This window comes from Lagenorhynchus albirostris, chromosome 14 (assembly GCF_949774975.1).
Source record: "Lagenorhynchus albirostris chromosome 14, mLagAlb1.1, whole genome shotgun sequence".
Lineage (NCBI taxonomy): Eukaryota > Metazoa > Chordata > Mammalia > Artiodactyla > Delphinidae > Lagenorhynchus > Lagenorhynchus albirostris.
Window position 1 is genome coordinate 58,054,871 of NC_083108.1, and position 20,745 is coordinate 58,075,615.

Below are 20,745 nucleotides of genomic sequence, written 5' to 3' on the forward strand. Positions count from 1 at the left end.
TTTTTCTTTACACATGTCTTCCAGCTAGTAAAAACAGACAGAATGGAGAGAATTAAGATATCACCATCTTTCAACCCTTGATGAAAGTAATGGAAGTAGACAGTGGTCGTCGATAGCTGCTGAAAGCGTTAGGTAAAAAGCCGATGGGGGAAAAGCAGTGAGGCGTCAGTGCAAAGAGAGAACACAAACTAAGGGAGCAGAAGAGAAAGTCCAGGAACGGAGCCACACCTCAGGGTCTCCTGATTCACAACAAGGTCCACAGCACACACCTCCTGCAGGGCAGTGGTGTCCCTTCTCATGCTACACACAGAAAGCATCTCCAGGTGGACTGTAGACCAACACGTGAAGAGGAAAACAGTGAAGCTTCTAGAGAAAATCTTCAAGACCATGGGGTAACCAGAGATGTGTTACACAGGACAGTATCCATAAAGGACAACATTGGTAAATTGGATTTCGTTAAAGCTAAGCACTCCTGCCCCTCCAAAGACCCCAGTGAGAGTGAAAACACAAGGCAAGACAAGGAGTTTGCGCTACATACATCTGACAAAGGATTCATAGCCAGAATGCCTAAGAACTACTGCAAGCCAATAGGAAAAGGATAGACACTCCAACTGTTTGGGCAGAACACTTGATAAGAACTGCATTTTTTAAAAAAGAATAGCCAGATAGCCAATAAGCATAGAAAAGGCATCATTAGTTTTCAGGAAAATACACATTAAAATACATTAAAATCGGATGCCCCTGCATGCTCACCAGAATGGCTAAAATTTAAACGATAAACAAATAAATGATTCTAAGTGTTGGGAAGCTGTGGAGCAACTGGACTCCCAAACACTGCTGGTAGGAAGTAAATATGTACAACCATTTTGGAGCTGGTTAACAGCATCTACTAAAGCTAAATATAAATGTATCCTCTGAGCTCTTCTCCGAGGTCTGTGACTACAGAAATGAGTCATATTATGCAATAGGAAACATGCTTATAGCAGGTATACTCATAATATGGAAAGCTGCAAACATTTGTCAGCTCCTAGATAAAGAAATTATATAGTAGTACAATTATACAGTAGTATATCCATTCAGTGGAATTGTTCTCAGCAATGTAAGAGAACAAACTACTGATACAATATGGGTTATTCTCACACAGATAATATTAAGTGAAATAAGCCACTCAAAAGAGTATATACTGTATGATTCCACGTATTCAAAATTCCAAAACAGACAAAAGAAACTTACGATGCTAGATGTGAGAACAAAGATTATCTTGGGGTATTGATGGTGTTGATGAGGAAGGAATATTGGGAGGAGGGGGGTTCAGGGGGCTGATAGCAGTCTGTACCTTGATCTGAATGGTGGTTACATGGCATATGCATTTGTAGAAGTTAACAGAGATCTATATTTACCGTTTGTGGACTTAATTATAGGTATGTTATACTTTATCTAAAAAATTGATTAGGAACTTAATCATGGAATGATCAAGCTGGCATTGGAACACAGAGATCAATCTTAAAATCACAGAACAGGTTGATATCTTGTGCCTGCTTCCCAATGAAAGTTCATTTATAAAGTATCCTTGTCCAGAAAAAAAAAATCCTGAATTCTTATGATGCTCTGGAGCTAACTCCCAATAAACAGGAAGTATAGGATTAGAAATTGGTGTGTTAAGTGCTTCTCAGAGATACAGTGAATGAGAACAACCCAGAATGTGGGTTGTCATTTTCCCTGCAGGGGAAAATGACCCCATTTCCTCAACAAATAAATTGCCAAGAGAAAAAAAAGAAGAGAGCAAAGAGGAACCTATAGATTAAAATAAACTTGCAAGACATGTCAACCAAATTCAACATGTGGACTTTGCTTGGATGAGGATTTGAAAAAGTTAGCTGTAAGAAAATGTCTGAAACAATCTTGGAAATTTGGACAGTGTCTAGAAATTTGATTCTATTAAACTGTAGTGTTTATTTTAGGTGTAATAATAATGATATTGTGTTTGTTAAAAAAAGGATCCTTTATCTACTTGGAAAAGAGGTTGATTCCAGAGCTGCTGCAGGGAAGGAGATACAGGATGAGCGTAGAACATCTTGTGGTTCTAGAAAGTAAGGAAGTGCTTGAAAAGAGATGGAGGAACCAGCCTGATGGAGCTCCTAATGGCCCAAACCGGAACAATTTCAGCAACAAAATAAATATGGATACTATTTTAGCTCATAGAAGTGAAATTAATATGTATAAGTCTAAAGTGACTTAAATAAATAATAAAATAGAAATAAATAAGCAAATACATTTTCAAATGGTGGCTGAGAGACAGCTCTCTCTTTAGAGTAGAATGTAGAAGGAGAGAGGGAAGCGAAAACCAGTCAGGCAGATATCACTGTGACTTGTTGCAGATGGAATCTACCAATGGACACTAAAATCAGTGGATGAAACTTTGAGGAGAAACAAGATATTTGCATAATCCCAAAGTATCTTTCCCAAGATACTTACTAACTACAAAGAGAAGTTATGAGAAGTTATGATGCTAATTATACATAACTACACAGTGAAAAAATCTGCCAGACACCCACCGTCTTAATAAGTGACCAGGGGTGGGATAGGCAGGGTGGGAGGGAGGCTCATGAGGGAGGGGACATGGGGATGTATGTATATGTATAGCTGATTCACTTTGTTACACAGCAGAAACTAACACACCATTGTAAAGCAATTATACTCCAATAAAGATATTTTTAAAAGAATATAGTAGAATACAACATTGTAAATCAACTATACTTCAATAAAATAAATTTTAAAAAAGAATATAGTAGAAAAGGCAAAAAAAAAAAGTGACCAAGGTCGACATCACGAGCAACAAGACAGTTCAACACCATGAACCTTCAAAGGAGGTAACAGCCCTTCTGTGGCTTTCTTGCCAAAGTGCATAACCTCATTTCCAGTGATGAGAAGGCATCAGACGAACTCAAATGAAGGACTCTCTACAATTTGTATTTTGTGATGACTTCTCAGATCGTGGAAGGGGACCATGGCTGTTTTCTACATCTCACTCTATATCCCATACTCTACAAAATAACTGACCAGTCCTCTTTGAAAGTGTCAAGGTCGAGAAAGACAAGGGAAGATGGAGGACTGATCACGTGGAAGAGACTAAGGAGGTGTGACACCTAAATGCAAGGTGGGTCCTGGACTGGATCCTGGACCAGAAAAAGTGGTGACACTTGACTAAGGTCTGTGGTTTAGTTAATAGTGTTATACCAGCATTAACTTCCTGGTTTTGACCATCTGCTATGGTTATGTGACATTTTTACATCAGGGGAAGGTGGGCAGGCAAGGAACTCTCTGTGCTATTTTTGCAGTGATTCTGTACATCTAAAATTAATCCAGAATAAAAAGTTTATTTAAAAAGAGCCCTTATGTTTTAGAGATAAATCATGACATGCTAATGGGTTATTTACGGCCAAATCCGTCTTTGAGCATAACCCACACCCATCACAGTTTTCCTGCACATGCTACACGAGTTGTTTGTTTATTGAGAATTTTCCTGGGTGGTCCCTTTCCGTAAAAACTGGTAAATTGCCATATCAGGTTACATCATCAGGGCAGAGACCAACTGGGAGAGCAGGATGTGCGCGTTTCGCATCACCTCTAGTCAGGTGATCCCTGGGCCCCATTTGCATCAGTAGAGGGATGGGCCCAGGTGGAGAGTCCCAGCCGGGAGGGCTTAAGCAGCAGGTGCACACAGGTGGTGGGAGCCGTGCGGTGCGAGAGCGACCCAGGCCCACCACCTGCCTCTCCTCCTCTTCCCACAGGAACGGGGGAGGCCGCAGCGGGACCTTCTGCGCCATCAGCATTGTCTGTGAGATGCTCCGGCACCAGAGGACGGTGGACGTCTTCCACGCCGTGAAGACGCTGAGGAACAACAAGCCCAACATGGTGGACCTGCTGGTAGGACCCCCGTCCATCCCGCTCGGGGGGCCCTTTCCCGGTTAGCGTGAGACACCCGGCCCCTCGCTCAGGCTGACCCCTGGGAGGGAGAGACTCGTGTTCACAGTGCAGTCGCTTCACTCGTCCGGGTTTTTCTCCCTCGTTCTCCCTTCCTCTGCCTTTTCACAAGGAGACTCAGCTCAGCACATTTGACACATGGAAATAGTTGAAACTCACAAGCGAACATCCTGATTAATTGCTGTTCTCGGCAGCGCCTTCCACGTGGCTAAGCACTTCATCTTCACAGAGAAGAAATAATCATAGCACATGAAATGCCAGATTTTCAAATTACATATTTTATAAATAGCTTAATCACCTAATATTTATCAAAGCTGGGAATTGGAGTTTGACATCCAAACGATTGCATTTAATTACGGTGGCCATATCTGAGGAAAGGATGAAAGAGGTGGAGAAACAAAGGACGATGTGGAATTATTTTCTTAGAGTATTTCATGGAATCTCTTTTTTGTGCCGAGCTGTTGAGATGCCAACCACTGAGACTCAAGAATAGGAGGATAGCTTAAAGGAGGAAGCTTTTCGATGAGGTTTTTGTACTTCTCTGTCAGTGGAGGAAGGATCGGGAGGAAACAGTAAGACCGACCCCGAGGTGGGGAGAATGGGGGGGCGGGGGCGACGGGGTCGCTGATGAGCTTGGAAAGCCTGCGTCCTGGGTGCACAGCACTGCAGCAGGGGGTTAAAATTGTAAATGTAATAAAGGGACTAAAGAGGGAGTTGAGAGTCAAGCTGAGGCTCAAGAAGCAACCATGGCCCCTGCCTGTGATGGCCACATCCAAGCCCTGCTTGGCAAAAGCCCTGCTTCCCCCACTGACGTGCCTCATGCCCGACGAGCTGCTCCCGCCCCCAGGAGCACCGTGCTGCCCAGGGAATTTGGTAAACAGGCACCTGTTTGGCCAGGTGCAGACTCTCAAACCATCAGCAATTACCATGTTGGTTTCTGTGAAAAAAGGATCTTGCCCCCCACATGGCAGCTCCCTGCCCTGCCCTGGGGACGCCCCTGCAAACCCACCCTCTAGTCTCAGCTCTGCTCATTGGAGTGAAGTAACCTCGGACAAAGTACCTTGGCTGTTGAAGTCGCCTTGGGCACGTCGCTCTGCTTTCCTGAGCCTGAGTCGTGTAAACAGGGATAGTGTTGGTTTGTTGAGATCATCCCACATGACGATATGTGTGAGAGTGTTTTGGAAGCTGCCCGGGTGAGAACGACCTGGTCCCTGAGAGTGGAGGGGTCTACGGGGCACGGTGTGGCCTGGTCCCTGAAAACGAGTGCTGGGTGAGGGCGAGGGGGCCGCCGGAGTGCAGCATGTACACACACGGTGCTTGTAAGTGCCTTTCCCACGGCCCAGATGTCACGCGGATGGGCCAGGAGGCTGCCCCTCACATTCCATGCCCGGACTTCACTAGTCAGAGAACTCTCTCACTCCCCGGGACCCCCCCCCAATCCCGAATTTTAGAGAGTTCCCCCACCATGGAATTCTCCATCTTCTGGGCTTAGGGCAGTTGAGAAAAGGCCAGCCGGGCAGTTAGAGGCGGCCTGAGTTTAGAACAGATAAGCAGGTTGACAGAGGATGACAGAGGATGGAAACAAACGCATAATGAAAATGTTCTGACTGTGATGTCATTCGGTATTTAACGCCCTGATTCAGGGACGGGTGTGTTGCTTCCAAACTTCAGTTGGTACTTGAAAAAAGCTGACCTTGATTTTTTTTTAAATGTCAGTTCCCTCTCACTGCAGCCTGAACTAAGCAGGTCATTAGAAGCAGACCCTTCCAGGCCTTTCCCCCAGTGGCTCTGGCTACAGCTTCCATCACTCATCAATTTTTTTTTTTTTTTACATCTTTATTGGAGTATAATTGCTTTACAATGGTGTGTTAGTTTCTGCTTTATAACAACGTGAATCAGTTATACATATACATATGTTCCCATATCTCTTCCCTCTTGTGTCTCCCTCCCTCCCACCCTCCCTATCCCACCCCTGCAGGCGGTCACAAAGCACCGAGCTGATCTCCCTGTGCTATGCGGCTGCTTCCCACCAGCTATCTACCTTACGTTTGGTAGTGTATATATGTCCATGCCTCTGTCTCGCTTTGTCACAGCTTACCCTTCCCCCTCCCCATATCCTCAAGTCCATTTTCTAGTAGGTCTGTGTCTTTATTCCTGTCTTACCCCTAGGTTCTTCATGACATTTTTTTTTCTTAAATTCCATATATATGTGTTAGCATACGGTATTTGTCTTTCTCTTTCTGACTTACTTCACTCTGTGTGACAGACTCTAGGTCTATCCACCTCATTACAAATAGCTCAATTTCGTTTCTTTTTATGGCTGAGTAATATTCCATTGTATATATGTGCCACATCTTCTTTATCCATTCATCCGATGATGGACACTTAGGTTGTTTCCATCTCCGGGCTATTGTAAATAGAGCTGCAGTGAACATTTTGGTACACGACTCTTTCTGAATTATGGTTTTCTCAGGGTATATGCCCAGTAGTGAGATTGCTGGGTCATATGGTAATTCTATTTGTAGTTTTTTAAGGAACCTCCATACTGTTCTCCATAGGGGCTGTACCAATTCACATTCCCACCAGCAGTGCAAGAGTGTTCCCTTTTCTCCACACCCTCTCCAGCACTTATTGTTTCTAGATTTTTTGATGATGGCCATTCTGACCAGTGTGAGATGATATCTCATTGTAGTTTTGATTTGCCATCACTCACCAATTTTTATGGGCAGGAACAACGTGGCTTTTCCCAAATCCGCGGTGCAGACTACAGGACAAGGGTGATATTACATGAAGGAAGCTTCTGATCTCAGCCCACTTACCTATAATAGCCAGGGCGTTTCCGTAGTTATGTGTGATTCTGATAGAGAAATAGGATCCTTGGATGCCCAAAACCCCGAGGGTCAGCACCAGTTTTAGGGTGAACTCAGTGGCTGAGAAATGTAGGCGAGTCCTACAATTTCCTGAGAAAAATGTCTGATAAACTTGTCACAGTGCCTGCTGGCGGGATAATGGATAATATCTGGTGACCAGAGAAAAAACGTCACTATGCTCTTTTCAGTGGGTTTGAAGCTTCTTGAGTTGAATCAGGACTCTTGTCGTTGGCTTGTTTGTTTTTGCCTGTAAGTACAATTTCTGTTTAGTTTGGTACTTGTACATTTGTGTGTTGGCTGAGAGAATTAATTAGTTCAAGTCAAGGAGATAAAATCTGGTATAATTTTATTGGGCATAAAAGGCTATCCAAGACCTGTGTTTCTCCTAAGCACAAAATGTTGTACCAGCAGCTGAAAAGGGACCTCCTAGCTGCCTCTGCGCAGAATGAAGTGGGAGCCAGGATGCCCTGGAGCGCACCCCAGGAGGTAGGCGGGTGGGCGTGGGGAGCCCCACCAGGTGCGCCTGGGTCTGCTCATTGGGGGCCCTTTCCATTCAGACACCAAAATTTGCTGCCACGCCCTCCCTGCCAGGGCCGGATGAATGTTCCGCGTCGGTCGGTGTGCCCGTCTTCGTCTCCCCTTGCCGCTCACTGTTTTTCCAAATTGCTTCTGAGTTAGGAACTTCCCTATGCGTTTTGAAGCATGGCACTCTCCAGGGAGAGCCAGAAGGCCCTATGGATTTATTTCTTCAAATGTTTAGGTGTGAGGCTCCAGGGGAAAGCCAGTGGACTGCCAGGAAGCAAAATCATTTGAACACAAGACTAGATGTTTTGATGCAGCAGGGGCCGCTGGGTTTGTTTCCTGACCCCTCTTTCAGGCCAGCTTCTCAGTTATCCACCTCTTCAGCCAGGCTCCAGCCCCCATCAAAGGCCTGGGTTCCAGGGGGGTGGGGCAGGCCGCGACGGTACAGCCTGAGTGAGGTTGGCGCTGTTGGCCTGGTCAGAGGCGGACGGGGTCGCCCGCTCTGAGCCCCTATGAATCCAGTACAGTTGCTGGAAAACCTGCTGCTTCAACTAACAGTCCTCTCCCACCTTTGCTTCCACATTTGGCTTTTGAAGTTCCCAGGGCTCCTTTTTAACCGAGAAACAGCCTTTAGGGGACAGATCTTGCCTAGAGAAACATATTATCCCCTGGGAGGTGGTGGGAGCTTTGGCCAATGTGCTGATGTGACATATGTACGCATTATAGGGTGGTTACCGAGCTCACGATAATCAGCACATCTGTGGCCTCACAGAGTTAACACAGCTGACTGTGTGTGTGGTCAGAACCCTTACGATCGACGGTCAGCAACTTTCAAGGGTACAGTTTCACATCATTAACTCTAGTCACCGTGCTGCACATTAGAGCCGCAGAGCTTACTGCTCTTATAACTGAAAATCTGTTCCCTCGCCAGCATCACCCCACTTGTCCCTCCCCCGGCAGCCACAATTCTAGTCTCTGTCTCTATGAAATTGCCTTTTCTTTAATGGGAGCTTTAGAAAGGTCTGAGCCCTGGGCCCATGCCCGAGACTCTGACCCAGTTGGCGTGGGCCTGGCCTTTCAGCAGCGGTGGCACCAGCGCCCCAGGTGACCCTAACGTGCAGCCGGGCTCAAGGAACTTAGTAGCTAGTCTAGAAAGGCCCTGGCCCGTCTGCACGTGAGATCACCTGGGGCACTTCGCAAACACAGATGCCAGGCCACGGCCCAGAAGATTAGGGCGGTCGGAGCCCACGTGATGTGCTACAGGGCAAGAAACACGGCTCAGGAGGATACGGAGCCCGTCCCTGTCCTGCCACGTGGGCCGCAGGGCGAGGCCGGGCAGCTTCCTCTCCATCCCTCCTCCTCCCACTCAGACCTCTGCCAGGACCTCCCATGACGGACAGGTGACCACCCAGACCGGGCCCCTTCCCTCTTCCCTGCACTGAAGTCACATGCTGGCCCGGCACTCCTACAGAGGGCCTGACCCCCGCCCTGCAGCCTCCCCAGCGTGGACAGCACACTGACTCTCCCACTCACGTGTGTACACTGCCCCCTAAGCCTCTCCCTGAGAACTCACGGGAAACTGACGGGCTATGTGCAAGGTGGGGCATGTGGGCGTAGGTGTGCTGTATAGGTGTGTGTGGGTGTGGGCGGGTGTGCACCTGTCTGGCTGTGTGTAGGTGTGCATGTGTGTGTAGGTATGCATGTGTCTGGCTGTGTGTAGGTGTGGCTGTGTGTGTAGGTGTGTGTGCATGTGTGTATAGGTGTGTGCGGGTGTGTGTGCGTGTGGGCGGGTGTGCATGTGTCTGGCTGCGTGTAGGTGTGGCTGTGTATGCAGGTGTATGTGGGGGGGTGTTGTAGGCGTGCACGTGTGGGCGGGTGTGCATGTGTGTGTAGGTGTGTGTGGGTGTGTGTGTTGCAGCAGAGGATGTAGGCCTCGGGGGGGGGGTGTCAGAGAGGCTCACTCACGTCCCTGAGCTGTGCCCCCACCGGCCATGTGGCCCGTCTCTGGGACACTGGTGGCATCCACGTCCCCCGGGGCCAGGCCCTGCCACGCATCCCCCCAGGCTCGCAGCCCTGAGCCCACTGACCTGCGGTCACACTCCCTGCTCCTGAGGAGTCTGTGTGAATGCCCTGTGCCCCCACCCACCCCAGATTCTGATCCCCCGGAGGCGGAGCCCACCCCCGCCCCCCCAGCCCCAGCTGAGCTCCTGGCTCCAAGGAGGGCCCAACATTTGCTGGGCGAGCGGACTTTTCTTTGTACCTGGACCCGCGTCACCCTGAGTTGATCCCTGGGACCCAGAAGGCGGCGGCTACAGGCTAACAGGTCTGCATAGGGAAGCAGCTGCACAGACTGTTCTTGGGCTTTGAGGGAGGAGGTGCTTCAGACTCTTTCAGAGCTATAATGAGGGTAGTGACCCACCCACCCATCGTCAGAGATGGGCAGCTGCCTCCCAGGTGTCTCCTGGGCACAATGGTTGGTCACCCAGTGTGACCCACTGGGAACGTTGAACCAAACGGTCCCACCCAGGATTATTGGCACAAGGGGACCACTTCCCCTCCTGACAGGCGCGTCAGTCAGAAGGATTTTTTTCCAGACTGAAGGATTTGTCAGCAAGGATCCAGCCGAAACTGAAGCTGGTACTAGTTTCAAAAAGCAGGTGCGCGCGGGAGAGAAACTTTGCCCCAGGTGAGCCATGCAGACTCTTCTCTTTGAATCTTCTTAGGCGACGTGGGGTGTTTGAAGTGACAGACTGACCGTAGGGCCCCATTCTGCAGACACAGGCTGCCGTGCTGACAAAGGCGCCGTCCAGCCCTTCAGGGGAGCCCTCTGCAGCCGCCCACTGACACCGTGGCCTCGTGCCGCCCCTCCGAGAGCAGGGACCTTTAAAGCGTGACCTCACTTTGGGTGCCCTTTCAGACTTCACTTTCTCCCCTTTTGTGGAAACAAGAGGTGGGTCTGGAGGGAAGGTGAGGTCAGGGGTCTCCGAGAGGAGTAGCTTGTTGCCCTGGTTATGGTCCAGCACAAAGATGATGTCACCCAAATCGGGAGATTCTGGGACCAAGGCATAAACGTTCTTTTTTCCCTGAAGCACAGAGCTAGCTCGTGGGGCTTAATTATACTGTTCAAAAGCAAGGAAGCTGAGAGAGGAAACCACCAAAGACGGGCCTATACCTGGTGATCAAGTGTAATCCGTTTGCAGTGTGGGAAGATTTCAGGCATTTCTCGAGGTGCTTGGGGGAGGAGACGCAGCAATTCATGGCCTTTCTGCTCATTCCCCTTATTTTTCTGGTTCAGAAACCAGTCATCACAGAGTCCATGGGGGCTGGCAGCTTGCTTAGGAGGGATAAAATGAGAGAAAGAATTCATTTTGAAAACCATAGTCATGCCTGTGACCGGGTACTTGCAGTGACACCCCTACCACAGCCATCCCTCAGGATGAACCTGAGGGATTCACCCCTGGTTTCCGCACCCGCATTGTGACCTGAGACCGGCAGCCACATGGCCCTCTAAGTGCATTTTTCTGTGTTAAGAGGATGGTTCATCATCGGCGCTGAAACTGATTGCAAGAAGGGATTGATCTCTTAGTTTTCCATGAAAAAAAAAAAAAAAGAATTGTCTGTGATTCACAAAAACAGAGAAGTGATTGGAGCACTCCATAGCCAGCGTCAGCCCAGTGATCTGACAGCATAAGGATTTTGAAATTCAAATGATCTCTTTTAGATATTCTGAAAATGAAAGTATCAAACCCTGAAATAATAAATCCTGTAATGTGAATCAGAAAGTTTTAGTGTCACATATTTTTAGTGCCCTTAGGTGTGCTCCTAGGAGTGGAATCACTGGGTCATAGGGTGACCCTTTGGAGGGACCACCGGATGGTCGTCCAATGGGGCTGCACCATGTTACAGTCCTACCAGCAGTGTAGGAGGGTTCCAGTTTCTCCACAACCTCACCAGCACTTGATCTTGTCTGTCTTTTGTATTTTAGGCTGGCGGGTGTTAATGACATTGATGTTCAGTTTCGTGGCGCCTTCGGTGTGTTGAATGATCTGTTTACTTTGTCTTCGCCTCTAGATTGTAGGGTCCTGAGGGCTGAGGCTATATCTTGAATTCCCCAGTCTCTGGCCTTACATGTTAAATGGGCTGACTCAAAAGCTGCTAAACCCATTTTTCTGGTCACCATTTACATACACAACCAATGTTTGACCCCCAGCTGTGTGCCAGGCTCTTTGCTAAGGATGGTGTATTATCCACGGAGGGAGAGACCATGGCCCTTGTCTTCAAATAAATAGGTTGGTTTAGAGGGGCATTTAGAGAACAAAATGTAGGTGGAGAAAGAAAATTGCGATGACTAATTAGGCCCATATCAAAAAAAAAAGGAAATTCCTTTTTTTAATTAATCTGGCAAACCCCAAAGTAAGAGGTGCATTTCCTTGGTCGTGGCCATCATATTGGATGTGAGACAGTGGTCCTGACCACATGGCTGGTGAAAGCCTCCCTCCGACTGAGGGGGAGGGGGGCCTGCCAGTTGCTGAGTGACTGGGCTGCTGCCAGGGGGCAGATGGAGGTGTCCTCAACCCCCGTGTCCCTCTGCTCGGTTCAGAGGCCACACCCAGGTGAGCATCGGTCAGCTCACGGCATAAACACAGGTGCCGAAGGCCCTCCCCTCCCACCTGAAACCCCGCCTGGGCCAGGACCTCACATGGGGCTTGCTCAGGCCGTGGTCCAGGATCTGAGAATTCTGTGCTCGAGAGAGATGAGCTCGCTGCCCGCTTAAGAGCTGGTATGTGGCCCCCAGAGGGCATCAGACGTCCCCACTCTGTGCCTTTCCTTATCCTGTCGCCTCCACCTGGGATGCTTGCTAGGAGGACCACGTACTTTATCATTCAAACCGGGACACTCTTGAGAGTGAAAGGGCCTACAAGTCACGATGACGCCAGGACACCAGGCATCAAGTGGGACTGTCCCGGGCAAACAGGACACATAACCACCGCCCCCCCGCTCACGTGCTCATCCTCAGGCTCCCCCATTACCTGCCACCCCCTGCACATCTTCCTTAAGAAGCTCAGCTCCCTCCTCCACTGCACCCATGTTGGGGAGCATTCGTGGGCCCTGCTCAGCTCTGCCTCGTGAGTGCCATTGGGTGCCCATCTCATCCTCCTTGTTGGACATGGACTTCTCAGAGTCAGGGACAGGTCAAGCCACTTGGTACTTAAGAGGTGCTTAATAAACTCTCATAAAACGGAGGAAATGCTGCTGACTGACAGTCAGAGGTAAAGCCGGTCCAGGAGTGAAGCCGCGTTTATTTGCTGAGCAAATCATGAAGGCATGTCCCCAGCCCTCATTATCTTTCCTTCCACCTCTTGGCTTTCCAATAATTTGTACTCAGGATGTTGACGTAACAGGTGAACACATACGTGTGGACAAACAGAGATATGTGTTGCAGTTGTCTAGAGCTTTCCAGGAATTCTAATGAGCATAGATATCAAAATACCTCTTTCATCGGCCTTGTGGGAAACATCTACAAACGACGAATATGTGTGTGGTTCAGGACCATGACTTCCCAGTTCGCTTCTGATTCACATCCTTCTCAGTTTGCTTGCTTCCAGTTAAAACCCTAATCTGGCATCATTGCTTTCAGAGAAACTGCATCCCGCTATGGCCACGCTGACATTTTGTCCCTTCTGTGTTCCAGGATCAGTACAAGTTCTGCTATGAGGTAGCCCTAGAATACTTGAATGCTGGCTGACGGCGTAAACAGCCCTGCACACAAACCTTTCATCCTGCAAAGCCAGGACGTGCCATGGTGTTTGTGCCGATGAGATGAAGACTTCTCGACATGCTTATTTTGCTTTGCCTAACTAGCTCTCTTGAAGAGCCCAAGAAAGTGTTTATAAAACTGCTTGCCCTGCCCAATTCCCAGTACTGCTGCTGCCTGACGGAAGACTACCGTCAGCACCCAGTGGTCCAACCCTGTCCTCCTAGGCACCAGCTCCGTAGAGCAGCATGGACAGCTGGTAAACTCAAGAGCACAATTATATTCTTATGAAGGAATTTGTACCTTTGGGGTATTCTTTTGTGGCCCGTGAACCTTTGTTATTGTTACAACTGAGTGTACATTTTTGTTCTGTGGAGAATGCTACCTGGCATTATGATAATATATTATTTTAGTTAAAATTTGTATTTTAACATGTCGCATAATATATGTAGCTTTCCAAGACTAACAGATAAACATATAACGAACAAAGAGATGTATGAGCTGTTGTTTCTACCAGATTTGTATTGTTCCCAAGGGAAAAGCTTGGGAGACGTTCAGTTCAGAAAGGCGGAGATCGATGATCAGATTCACAGACCTGAAGCTTTGCCATGTGTTTATATTGTAAATATTTTTGATTTCATCAAATTATTTATTCATTAAAAGAAATTTTCGTGAAGCACGGTGAGTGACAATCATTTTTATCCAGCCCTGGAAATGACTTACTACTGTATGATGCTACCTTGTGTGAATTCTCAACTCAATAAATAAAGACCCGTGACCAGTGTCGTGTCTGCCTACTGTCCTGGCGCCCCGGCGGGGGCAGCTCCGGTCACTCTGGGCCTCTGGCAGAGAGATCGTGCCCGGGTCTGCTGGCCTGGAGCAGGTAGAGTTGGGACTCTGGAGAGAGAACTTTGGTCAGTGAGAGATCGAGGCCCATCCCGGGAGCCTCCCCGGGTGCACAAGCCCCAGAAGCTACAGCCGGTGAACTCTGACCGGCGGGCAGGCCGTTCCAGGGAGCTCTGGGCCAGACGCCAGGGCGGCGACTTTCTGACCAGGAGCAGCCTCTGCCTTTCTCTGTTTGATCTCAGTGGCCTGGGGGTCATGTCTGTCCTCTCCAAGCCTCATTCAAACCTGAAACTTGCTGAGAGAACGCTCTTTAGAGGGTCCCACGATCAGGGTGCATCTGAGCAGGACACCAAGCTGGACAAGACGTTTCCTGTAGGATGGAAAGACCGCAGCCCGAGGGCTTTCCTGGCCTCTGAAGAAGGAGGAAGCCGGGCCGAGGACGAACACTGAGTTTAAACTGAGCGCCAGGCTGTGTGACGTGATGGCCAGTAGATGGTGGGGACGGACCTTTGGCGAACGCCCATTCTGTGCTGGAAACTGCAGGCGCTCTTCCAAGTGGGAGCAGAGTCTCCTCCCCAACCCAGCAGTGTGATCGGGGACAGTATGGAGCCATCGAGCCATCGGACAGCTGGAGACAAAAGATTAAATAACCTGTCCAACGTCACCCAGGCTCGTCAGTGCCAGGTGCCTCCAGGGCCTGGGGGGAGGTAGGGGCAGTGGCCCCAGCACCACATCCTTCTTATGACACTCGGGATAGGAAGTGCCCCTCGTCCTGAGACAGGAGACAGCCCATCACCCGCTCCGGGGATCTCAGTGACTAAGGACGACAAGATCAAAGGTTGTCCATCAAGGGGACCGAGGCTGACCCTGCATCCAAGGCCTTCCCTGCTCTGCTGCACTCTGACTACACGATCCACGTGCTCGGGAGGAGCTGGCCGCGGCCCAGTGAGTCTAGACCAGGCCCCTCACTGCCCAGGTCGCCGTGGACAGTGGCCTCTCAGCATCCCCACCCCACTCTCTTGGACGAGCTCCTAAAAGATAAAAAGCGCTTGCTGTCTACCTCTCCGGGGTACAGGAATGGGGACGGATGCCTGTGGCCGGCCGCACACTTTGTGTACAGGCAGGGCCGTGAGGGAAGTGGCACCCTCAGTCCTCTTGGACAAAGTCATGGTGGTCTTCACTCCTCGGGTGAAAGAAAAAGCCGGTTCAGCAGGGCCTGAAGCCACCTGAGACTGAGTGTGCAGATGCAGCTCACATCCACGCCTACAGGATCAAACCCCATCTCACGTGGGAGCAGTGGTTTCCTCCAGACTTGTGAATCTCTAGGATTTTTACCTTCCTTTCCCTCGGTTTCAGCTCTTAGCAGAAATAGTGATAGGAGAGCAGGAACATCTGGTGGCTGTTTCTCATCTCCCGTGAGGCCTTCCTGCAGGTCGGGATTCCCGTCACCTTCCAGACACAGCAAAGGTCTCTGCCCTTTGCAAACAAGAGGCCGACCTCTCGGCTATGTGTTCCTTCTCTGTCTTCTCTCTGTGCCCAGGGTTCCCCTCACTGTTGTGTCCTGCGATGGCTGTGAAAGCCAGGTATGAAAGCCCCCCTGACTTCCTGACATGGTCGTGCTCAAGGACAGCCTTGTGACAGCTTTCAGTTCAGGTGCTGTGGTGTCTGTAATGTGTCAACTTGGCCTCACTGGACTGCATTTCCCAGATTCCATTCTCTGTGTGTTTTCAGGTAGGTGGGCCCCAGGGGTCATCCTGTGCCCAATGCTCTCAGAAGGCCCAGCTGCTACCCCAAGCCAACCAGGCGACCCAGCAGTGACCGGCCCTGAGCATGAGCTGTCCACCAGCTGTTCACGGTGTGGATGCAAACTCATGCCTATATGTTTAGGTTTTGTTAAGACATCCCAGTTCTGGGTACCAAAATCAGCATCAGTTACCTACTGCTGAATAACAGTTGCCCCAAAATTCAAATACTAAATAACCAATAAACATTGATTATCTCTTGCAGTTTCCATGGGTCAGAAATTCAGGAGTGGCTTTGCTGGATGGTTCTGCCTCTAAGGTCACTCATGCAGAGACTGTCCAAGTGTTGGGTCAGGGCTGTGGTCATCTGAGAGCTTGACGGGAGCAGGGAGATCCACTTCCAAGGTGGCTCACACACACCTGGCAAGTCGGGGCTGGTCATTGGCAGGAGGCCTCAGTCGTCTCCGCATGGGCTTCTTCACAAGCTGCCCAAGTGTCCTTGCAGCATGATGGCGGCTTCTCCCAGTGACCCAGGAAGCAAGGCAGAGGTCTTTTATGACCTGGTCTTGGAAGTCATGCCCTGTCATTTCCACCATATCCTATTGGTCACAGAAGTCTGCCCTATTCCGTGTGGGAGGGGAAACACTGGGGCACAAATCCCAGGATGTGAGAATCCTTGAGGCCATCTGGAGGCCGGCTGCCACCTGCCATCCCACCCCGGACCCCCACCCCAGCTGGACCTCTCCTTCTGTGGGCTGGTCAGCTGGACACAGTAAATCTTATCCCTGGATGCTAAGCCTGTCTGTCAAGGTCACTCCTGTCATGTGCTGTCCATTCCGTCCTGCTGTACTTTTTTCCTACCAGCTGCTTCTGCTGACATTGCCTCTAGTCACTTTTACTGTGCTCTAAGGAACCTTTATTGATATGTAAAGGAACTTACCCCATAGCCTTGATTACCATGAGGCTCTCTTCCCCCCACCTCCCGAGGAAATGGCCCCTCTGGACCTCCCCCAAGTAGATGCTTCCTCAGTTTCAACAGCTGCCCTTCATACTCCACTCAAGCTGATGGATGGCCACAGCCTGCAGCTGGTCACCTGGAATGGCCTCACCTCTGAAATCTTCAACTTGCCAAATTCTGACCCCAGCCTCTTCAGCTGCTAGCTTCCTCTTTGCCATATCCCTGCCATCCTTGTTCTTTGAGTTTATGAAGCCCTCCAGACCATTCTCTGGGCGAGCCGCCCCTTCTTACCTCCTTTCCCAGAACAACCTAAGCCCTGTGATGCATCACTTCATCCAGATTCACCAGCACCCCCAGTGCTCTTGACTCCTTATAGTGCCATCATATCTATCCTACAAATGGTCAGATTTAGAGAACTCCATCCAGGACTTCCAATCCCAGACAAGTTAGAGTAGCAAAGACCAGATGTACCCTCCTAATTGAAACAAATAAAAAATTGGGGGAAAAAATATTTTTTAAGGTGGTTCTCAAGACACTGGACATCAAATAATGAAGGGAACAGGAAACAAGTTAGATGAACCCTAGGATCCCCCAGCTAACAGCCTTGAAAGAATTTCCAGATAATGGGTACAGGAAGGGGGAATCCAGGTGTAACCCAGTGGTCTCCCTTATTTGAAAGGAGAATTTCCTTATTTGAAGTGAGAGTTCAAAAAAGCCAGGGTGGTTAGAGTTTGCAGGGCAGAGCAGCAGAGATGAGATGATGCATAGAGAAGGAATTCTGAACATCTGCACTGTCCCAATCAAGTCTTCAGTTAAGTACTGATCAGGATAAACATGGAAAGGACTTGAGGCCAAAGAAAGAACGACTCAAAAAGATTGGAAGGAAGAATACTCAGAGTTCACACGGAGCCGTATAGCTCCTATTCCCATTGGATAGAGAACCCAGAAAGCTTTGGCCTCAGCAAGTGGGGAAATTAGCTCTAGACTAAACACAGCTGTAGTCCTGCCTAGCGAAGCAATAACCAAAAGGATCAAACTGTTTCCAAGTAGCTTAACTGCACCACAGAACAAAACTCAAGAATATAGGGATACAAAAATATCCCGCACCCAAGAAAGTAAATTTGACAGTGTCTGGCATGCAATCCAAAATTACCAGGCACACAAAGAAGCAGAGAAATACGACACACAAGAAAAGAGGAGAAAAAACAATCAAGTGAAACTAACCCAGATATAATATGGATGATAGAATTAGTAGACAAATACATTAAAACAGTTATTTTATAACATTATTCCAGATGACCAAGAAGCCAGAGAAAAGATTTAGCATATTTAAGCAAAAATATGGAAGATATTTTTTAAAATCCAAGTAGAACTTCAAGAGATGAAAACTACAAAGCCTGAGATTTTAAGAAATGTTCTAAAGGGGGTTCACAGCAAATTCGACTGCAGAAGAAAAAAATAGTGAACGTCAGACATCAGTAGAAATCATTCAAAATAAAACACACAGAGAGAAAAGACTGAACAAAAATGATCAAAGTATCAGTGAACTGCTGATGTCGCCCCAAAGTGGGCGAAAAAGGGAGGCAGAAGTAATGGCAAAATTTTCCAAACTTGATGGAAATTGTAAACCCACAGATTCAAGAAGCCTAATAAACTTCAAACACCAGAAACATGAAGAAAGCTACACCAATGTACATCATAATCAAAATGTTTAAAGCCAATGACAAAGAGAAAATCTTTTTTTGTTTGTTTGTTTACATATCACATATGACCATTTTTTTCTTTTCTTTTTGAATTTTAGAATTTTATTTACTTTTTGATACAGCAGGTTCTTATTAGTTATCCATTTTATACATATTAGTGTATATATGTCAATCCCAATCTCCCAATTCATCATACCACCACCCCACCCCGCCACTTCCCCCCTTGGTGTCCATACGTTTGTTCTCTATATCTGTGTCTCTGTTTCTGCCCTGCAAACTGGTTCATCTGTACCTTTTCTCTAGGTTCCACATATATGCGTTAATATACGATATTTGTTTTTCTCTTTCTGACTTACTTCACTCTATATGACAGTCTCTAGATCCATCCACGTCTCTACAAATGACCCAATTTCGTTCCTTTTTGTGGCTCAGTAATACTCCATCGTATATATATATACCACATCTTCTTTATCCATTCGTCTGTCGATGGACATTTAGGTTGCTTGCATGACCTGGCTATTGTAAATAGTGCTGCAATGAACATTGGGGTGCATGACTGTTGTTGAATTATGGTTTTCTCTGGGTATATGCCCAGTAGTGGGATTGCTGGGTCATATGGTAATTCTATTTTTAGTTTTTTAAGGAACCTCCATACTGTTCTCCATAGTGGCTGTGTCAATTTACATTCCCACCAACAGTGCAAGAGGGTTCCGTTTTCTCCACACCCTCTCCAGCATTTGTTGTTTGTAGATTTTCTGATGATGCCCATTTTAACTGGTGTGAGGTGATACCTCATTGTAGTTTTGATTTGCATTTCTCTAATGATTAGTGATGTTGAGCAGCTTTTCATGTGCTTCTTGGCCATGTGTATGTCTTCTTTGGAGAGATATCTATTTAGGTCTTCTGCCCATTTTTGGATTGGGTTGTTTGTTTCTTCAATATTGAGCTGCATGAGCTGTTTATATATTTTGGAGATTAATCCTTTGTCCGTTGATTCGTTTGCAAATATTTTCTCCCATTCTGAGGGTTGTCTTTTCGTCATATTTATGGTTTCCTTTGCTGTGCAAAAGCTTTGAAGTTTCATTAGGTCCCATTTGTTTATTTTTGTTTTTATTTCCATTACTCTAGGAGGTGGATCAAAAAAGATCTTGCTGTGATTTATGTCAAAGAATGTTCTTCCTCTAAGAGTTTTATAGTGTCCAGTCTTATATTTTATAGTGTCTGGTCTTACAGGAGAATCCATTTTGAGTTTATTTTTGTGTATGGTGTTAGGGAGTATTCTAATTTCATTCTTTTACAGGTATCTGTCCAGTTTTCCCAGAACCACATATTGAAGAGACTGTGTTTTCTCCATTGTATATCCTTGCCTCCTTTGACATAGATTAGTTGACCATAGGTGCATGGGTTTATCTTTGTGCTTTCTATCCTGTTCCATTGATCTATATTTCTGTTTTTGTGCCAGTACCATACTGTCTGGATTACTGTAGCTTTGTAGTATAGTCTGAAGTCAGGGAGTCTGATTCCTCCAGCTCCTTTTTTGTACCTCAAGACTGCTTTGGCTATTTGGGGTCTTTTGTGTCTCCATACAAATTTTAAGATTTTTTGTTCTAGTTCTGTAAAAAATGCCATTGGTGGTTTGATAGGGATTGCATTGAATCTGTAGATTGCTTTGGGTAGTGTAGTCATTTTCACATTGTTAATTCTTCCAATCCAAGAACATGGTATATCTCTCCGTCTGTTTGTATCATCTTTAATTTTTTCATCAGTGTCTTATAGTTATCTGCATACAGGTCTTTTGTCTCCCTAGGTAGGTTTATTCCTAGGTATTTTATTCTTTTTGTTACAGTGGTAAATGGGAGTGTCTCCTTAATTTCTCTTTCAGATTTTTCATCATTAGTATATAGGAATGCAAGAGATTTCTGTGCATTAATTTTGTATCCTGCAACTTTACCAAATTCACTGCTTAGCTCCAGTAGTTTTCTGGTAGCATCTTTAGGATTCTCTATGTATAGTATCATGTCATCTGCAAACAGTGACAGTTTTACTTCTCCTTTTCCAATTTGTATTCCTTTTATTTCTTTTTCTTCTCTGATTGCCATGGCTAGGACTTCCAAAACTATGTTGAATAATAGTGGCGAGAGTGGACATCCTTGTCTTGTTCTTGATCTTAGAGGAAATGGTTTCAGTTTTTCACCATTGAGAATGATGTTTGCTGTGGGTTTGTCGTATATGGCCTTTCTTATGTTGAGGTAGGTTCCCTCTATGCCCACTTTCTGCAGAGTTTTTATCATAAATGGGTGTTGAATTTTGTCAAAAGCTTTCTCTGCATCTATTGAGATGATCATATGGTTTTTCTTCTTCAATT

The 20,745-nt window shown here is 47.3% G+C and overlaps 1 protein-coding gene across 2 annotated transcripts in view; it reads left to right on the forward strand.

Annotated features, from left to right (window-relative positions):
* PTPRM (protein tyrosine phosphatase receptor type M) overlaps positions 1 to 13,800 on the forward strand; it is a 753,685-nt gene extending 739,885 nt beyond the window's left edge. For both annotated transcript variants that reach the window (XM_060121788.1, XM_060121789.1), the window contains 2 exons: positions 3,792 to 3,927; positions 13,069 to 13,800. In XM_060121788.1, the coding sequence (XP_059977771.1) occupies positions 3,792 to 3,927; positions 13,069 to 13,122 (190 nt within the window). In that variant the 3' untranslated portion in view covers positions 13,123 to 13,800. The remainder of the gene's footprint in view (positions 1 to 3,791; positions 3,928 to 13,068) is intronic.
* Positions 13,801 to 20,745: the final 6,945 nt, after the last annotated feature.